The sequence below is a fragment of the Oryzias latipes genome, chromosome 15 (assembly GCF_002234675.1).
Source record: "Oryzias latipes chromosome 15, ASM223467v1".
NCBI lineage: Eukaryota > Metazoa > Chordata > Actinopteri > Beloniformes > Adrianichthyidae > Oryzias > Oryzias latipes.
In genome coordinates, this window is record NC_019873.2 from 28033768 (window position 1) to 28040485 (window position 6718).

The window sequence follows — 6718 nt, forward strand, 5'->3', positions numbered from 1 at the left end:
GAGCTTCAGTCAAGTTGACACAGCAGTGTTATCTCAGAAAGGGTGCGAGCACACAGGCACAATTTCAGAAGAACAAGGGGGCTGCTTTCTTCACACGAGGATGAATTCATATTACAGAAGTCTTTGGACGTGCTGGAAAAGTCTCCAGCATCAGCACTTTCTGTAACACATCGGCACAAGCAGGTAAACTGCAGCCTCCAGAGCTGGAAAACGGCGATGAAGCAATAAAGTCAAGAAACAGTCTGTAAATGGTTAGCATCAGACAGAGGCATTAAAGTGTTCTATTACTGAGAGAGAGTGGAAGCACTGCAGCATCTGAAGGTCTCTGAGTGGGTTCCTGTGTGTGTCAACCACAGGATGAAAATGCTGAGCCATTATCTCAACTTACAATACTGCTCTGGTATTTCTAGCCTGTCTGACCAAATGGCTTTAAAGATCCACTCATAAAAGAAGCAGGAAACGTTGTGAGGTTGGGGACTGACAAATTCAGAATTGCAACAACAAATTAAAGCGGCCAGTGGCGTTGTATGGTAAGCTACCCGCTTCTTACCCCCCCCTCACAGGCTGAGAGGCTGCCATATGCGTCTTACTGTCCCCTTCTGCCCCTACCACCCTGCTCAGAGCTGCATGCGACAAATTGATGAAAAAAATACATATATATTTTTAAATAGGGGATTTCTGTTGGCTTTATCTCCATAGCAACCATTTTATTTATTGGTCTTCGGGGGGTGACGAACAGGTCGATGTAATTTTTAGAGGAATCTGCAAAAGTAAACTTTTTGATTTCCTTGGCAACCGAGGTTTTTTTCTTAACATTCCTAAAATGCTCATATTGCATGACATAAAGTTTTGTTCAGCTTGAGCCAACGATTCATGTATTATATTTTAACAATGTTCCAGTAAAAAAATTCACAAGCAACAGGGGAACGCCACTTTTGCGAGATCGCCACGATATAACTTCAAAAACCAATGTTTTGCCCAGGAAGCTTCCTGTTCATGCTTGAGGACATAGCGGAGCTGCTAGCTGTAGGCCCGGTGGCCATCCCATACTAATCCTAAAACTTCCTTTGGATATCGTGTGTTTATGGTTTCTCTAACGTGATGTCATCTTTTTTTTTTTTTTTGGGAAGGGTCATCTAAATATGTCAAAATTCATTTTCACCGGGGGTTAGCCATGTGCAAATTTTGGTGAGTTTTGGGGTATGTGATGGGGCTAAAATTTCCCCTCCGAGCGCAGGAAGAAAGAAGAATTGCGATAACAATCTGGTCCTAACAAAACAGGACAAAGAAAATGGACATTTATTTTAAAAATCAATGTAAAAGAGCCTGTTTTAAAAAAGTTGGAACCACCAATGCTAAAAAAACAAAACAAGAGACGGATTAGCAGATGACATTGAGATAACTCCATGTACTCATGAGTGCACTAATTTACAGTTCAGATAAAGTGTGGTGGAGCAGCAGGCGACTCTGTGGCGGAACCAAGCAGCTGTCCCGCACACCCACCCAACCAGATAAAGGCTGGAAGTGTGAATGGAGAAATGAGGGGGAATAACAAGCCAAGTGGCTCCTCAGCCAATGAGGACGGAGAAAGAAAGCTTGGAAGACAAGTCTCTGCTGAACAAACACGGACCCCCTCGGGGATCCGTTAGAGGAAAAAAACAAATACTTTTAAACCACTTAAGATAATCTGCAATTTTCTCTAAAAGCCGTGTTTGTGTGCGTTTTTAATGTAATCAAGGACACGGAGAAAGCAGCACTTAACGTGTTTCAGGCAGTGCTTTTTTCGTCCTTTCCCTCGCCGCGGAGCACGAAAAGGGCAAAAATAACTGCAGCATGGGGGTGGATATGAACCGAGGACAGGCGGGGGACTCCTACCTCTGAATTTCTGAATGCGCCTGAATGTTTACATGCTCTTTTTCACCCCCCCCGAGCTAAATATCGCCGTAACTCGGCCACTGGCGGGGAAAAGTCAACGGCAATAAGTAATCCAGCAAAAACAGGCTGGTGTCAACAATCCCAGCCTGGGATAAAGCATTCATTTCTAAATACGTTCAGCCTTCACACACACAGAACCACCGTGGCACAACCCAAGTCACCTTCAACCTTCTTCCTGGTGTCAGATTCTGGCTCCTGACAGATACTTCTGGTAAAGAGATACCCATATGGAGCAGGGGTTTCCCCAGAACTAAAGAGCTGATGAGACACACTTGGCCTCCACTGGCTGAAACGTGATCCAACTCCGTCAAAAGGCCTGCGCAGGATCTGCTCTAATCAGCTTTAATCAATTAAATCTCAATCACAAAACGAACTCTGCTTTGTGCTAAAGCAGCCAAACAACACAAAACACTGGAAGATTATCTGAACAAAACTAAAAACAGCCAATTTATCGGTTTTGTTTTTAAATTATTGGTGGGAAAAAACCATTGGACTGATAGAAGCCATCTCTGAAGTCATGAACAGGTAAACCAGATATGCATTATGAATACAAATGTAAATTTGTTTGAGTATTATGCTAACCAACAGATTTTAATGTCACTTATGTATGAACAACCATTAAATACACAAATATTTAACAATAAAAAGGGAAAATCAATAAGAAAGCCTAAATATGTTAAATAAAAACAATTTACAAATGATTGTTTTTATTTAACATCATCTTCACAGTTAAACCAGTTTCACTTAAATTCTTATCAATTTTTATTATTAATTGTTTACATCCAAGACCAGTTTGATTTACTTCAGAAAATCTGCTCGTGCAAAACCAATAATCTGAATCGATAAAACGATAGAAACAAAAATAAATCAAAAGGACATTTGTAATGGTTTTAAGCGTTTTATTCTCACCTGGTAATCTAATTAAATTCAGCATTTGACCTATTTGTCATTGCTTCAATAGATTACAGTATATTCATGGACAGAATGGCTTCATCACCATGATACTGGGAAGTTACCAAAACAAGAGTAATAGTTTATGAGATTTAAAATATGACAGCTTATTAGTTTATTTCATACTTTTAAAATACAAGCAGTCAACCAAGGTCATTTTATATGGATTTTTTTATTTATACCTCATAACAGAATTTTATTTTATCCACCAAATGCTGTAAAAACTCCAGTTTTTAGAAGACTTTGTTCCTTTTATTACCAAGATAACATAAGGTCGGTTGGATGTAATCTACAACTGGGATTAAACGATCAACTACAGCAGACTAATCAGGAGCCACAGTGGCCTGTGCATTACCTAGAAATGGCTCAGCGACAGGAGTAGTTGGGTTGGGCGCGTACAGTTTCTCCAATAAAGCGAGTGGCCTCAAACATGACCTAACAAGCTGGCTGGGCCGCATTCCTACAGGAACTGTGGTTTACTTTCCGCCCAAACAGCAACAGCTCTACCTGTCTGCTCTTATGTTTAAAAGAAATCCACAGATGTGTGTCGATGAAGAGCCAATCTGTGGCCGATTATGAGGGCGTTCATTTGATCATTTCAATTTAAAACCATTTGCTTGAAGGCATCTTCCTCTGCATACCTGTGCCGCCCAATCTTCTCCGAGTAACCAACATGTTCTTTGCAAAACTACTAAAACTATCCTTGAAGGGGATTACAAGTCCATCTTTACATTTAACCCTTATTCTGATGTTAAACTATAAACCACATAATAGTTATTAGAGTCAAAACTGTACGAGTAAATCATGCTCGAGTGGCTGCACTATCACCATGACACAAAAAGCCAAACCACATAAACCTGTCTAATAGGGCTGCATGACATGAGGGAAAACTCGCGATATACGATATCAGTGATCAATATTGCGATGACGATATAACTTGAAATACATGAATAAATATCAAAACAACCAAAAACATATTTTCCTATTTTATTACTGTATTTTTCCCTCGAAGGTGGGATTTGCATTTGACCCATCCCCTGGGGGAGCGGTGAGCTGCAGCCAAGCCACGTTCGGGAGGCAGTAGCGTGTTGTTGATGTTAATGTTATGGTTATTGCCCCCAGTACCATTGATCATTCCCGTCCGGGAATCAAACCCTGGTATCCTGCGTGGTAGCTTCCCACCTTACCAACCGAGCTACCCAGCCGCCCAATTGTAATACCTTGTATGCGATTTATTGTGCAGGCCTACTGTCCAATTATAAGGATGAAACACATACAGGTACTCGACACTTTCCAAGGAGCGACACACAAAAAACCCCTCCGTTCCCCTCCGTGGTTAAGTCGCGGCTGCTTAAGCATCAGAACCCATCATCTTGTCTCTAAACATCAGAGATGCAACGTAATCTACCCCACAGACTGAAACTGAAGGTGTGCAGAGTCCAGGCAACCCCGATGGAGGTGAAGATCACCACCAGTGCAGCAACAATCCAGTGACACCCCCCCCCCTCATTTTTGATCGCTTTCTTAGCTGAAGTGCTGCCTGCAAACATGCTAGAAATTTGGCTCCGAGTCCATGAAGTTGAATGCTGCTCACTCATATCATTTAAAAAAAAAGTATTTTATTTTTTACATTTATCCATGGCTGGTTAGCGCTCTCACAGCAAGGATAGAACACCAATAGGGGACATGCGTGGGTTTTCTACCGGCTTCCTCCCACCGTCCAAAAACATACTTCATGTGTTAATTTGTTACTGTAACTTGTCCTTAGGTGTGAATGTGTGTAATTGTAGCCCTGCGACAGACTGGCGACCCCTGGCAGCTCCGTGACCCCGAAAGGGAACAAACGGATTAGAAGATGAGGAATTTAAAAAAAAAAGTTTATTCATTATTTAACCAGGAAAGCCCATTGCAGATCTCTTTTTCAGATGAGTCTTGGCCTACAAATTATTACACAACCCAAGATATATATATTTGTTACAATTAAAACTGTTTTTAAAAAACAAAAAAGCATGTTGGTGACGCAAACCGAGACAAAGTTGTGTTAGATATAAAGTCACAGACTTTGATTTCCTTTTTTTAAGCCAAAATGAAAAAGACGAATGGAAGCATAATCATAATAAAACATAGAATAATATTTAAATATATTATACAATCCCACAAAAGACGTCATTTAATCAACATTAACCTAATCAAAACAATAATAAATTTAGCAAAAACATTGTATATTTATGGCATTAAATCTGCTTGGAGTGAAAGGTTTAACCTTTAAACCCAACGGGTTTTTAAAACAATACTTATTTTAACACTTAGAGCAGCTAAAAGTACAAAAACACAGCGGATAATTATTTTAATATCAAACAGGGAGACGTAGCCTCTACTAATCGAAAACTGTGACTCCTCCTGGATATATAAGCAAAAACCGTCTCCCTAACTTTATATTTCCTTAAATCGCATAAAAAACGAAAATATAATTATACATATAAATATATGATTTAAAGAATAACGTAGGTGAGGTGCTATGAATTTAGCCGTGGAATGAAGGTAGCAGTGTGTAGCGTGTAGCTACACAATCTGTTGTGCCCTACATAATAATAACTACTTTGCTAGTACATGTAATAGCATTTAGCTGCTAGTTAGTTCCGTCGTGTGAATGTAAAGACAGCACATAAAGACAGAATATGAGCCCCTAAAGGTAGGACACGAGTTAGGGGGGCATGAGTCAGAGTAAAAAGGTCGCAAACACTCGTCGGATTGGCGCTGTAGCTCCTTTAGCAGCAATGCTAAAGCTAGCAGCTAACCAGAACAATCGAAGCCAGAAACTCATCACGACTTCGTCTAAAAATGACCTAAATCCGACAAATATTTAAGTTTGTGTTGTGTTTGCAACATTATGGTTTATTTACCTGCAATTCGGCTCGTTCCACCTCCCATTGAGCTCTTTCTACTTCGAAACGGGCCCATTCGTGCTGCAGGAAGTGCAAGATCCCCGGGATACTGTACTGCGCTCTCGCCGCCTCCCCTGCGTCGCCATCCGGCAGCGGTCCTTTCCCTCCGCCCGGCAGAACAGAGTTGTTATTGTTGTTGAAGAACACGCCGGGCCCTGCCTGTTCATCCATGGCCGGGCTCGGTGAAGCGGTTGGGCTGCAGTCTCGATGACCTGCTGGGCTCGATACCAACAGAAGGCGAAAACCGTGTCGAAAGCGCTGTGTCTCCGCCGTGTGAGGCGAATGAACTCACTTTCTGACAGCTAGCTGTCACGGGGTGACGTCACCGCGGAGCCACACCCACAACGTGTTGGCTGGCATCGTTTGATTCACTCGCAGGGGCGGCCCCAGGAGGGGCCCGGGTCCCCCCAAAAGACTAATACCCCCACCCCACCCCATTTAATAAATCCTGTTCAATTTAAATAAACGTCATTATCTTTAATAAAACTAATCATAAATAAATGCTAATATACACCTCTGTATTTCCTATTCATGTGACCAAAGGATAGCTTTATATTGAGCAGCAACATTTGTTTAATCTGTTCAAAATAAATTAAAACAGAAACAGCCAAAGAAATGACAAATAAAATATAGTTTTTATTATTCTTTGAGCATTATTTTAGTCCACAGACATATTCACTGCACAAATTTTGACCTACTATTGCTAGAATCTTTTTTTTTTGTTGTCCAGGCTTTTAGAGTCAATCAAAAATCTAAATCTTTAAAGATTTTATGGGCATTAAAAAAAAAGTTGCTCTACAGAAAGCTGTTAAATTTAAATTCTAGAATCTTTCACTTTTGCTAAAAATGAACCTTTTTTTTATTATTTTAAGCTGAAGCAATTCATT

The 6718-nt window shown here is 40.7% G+C and overlaps 1 protein-coding gene across 2 annotated transcripts in view; it reads right to left on the reverse strand.

Moving 5' to 3' along the window:
• Nucleotides 1-6147, reverse strand: part of strn (striatin) — a 31343-nt gene extending 25196 nt beyond the window's left edge. For both annotated transcript variants that reach the window (XM_023963688.1, XM_023963687.1), the window contains exon 1: nt 5790-6147. In XM_023963688.1, the coding sequence (XP_023819456.1) occupies nt 5790-6002 (213 nt within the window). In that variant the 5' untranslated portion in view covers nt 6003-6147. The remainder of the gene's footprint in view (nt 1-5789) is intronic.
• Between the last annotated feature and the right edge of the window lie 571 nt (nt 6148-6718).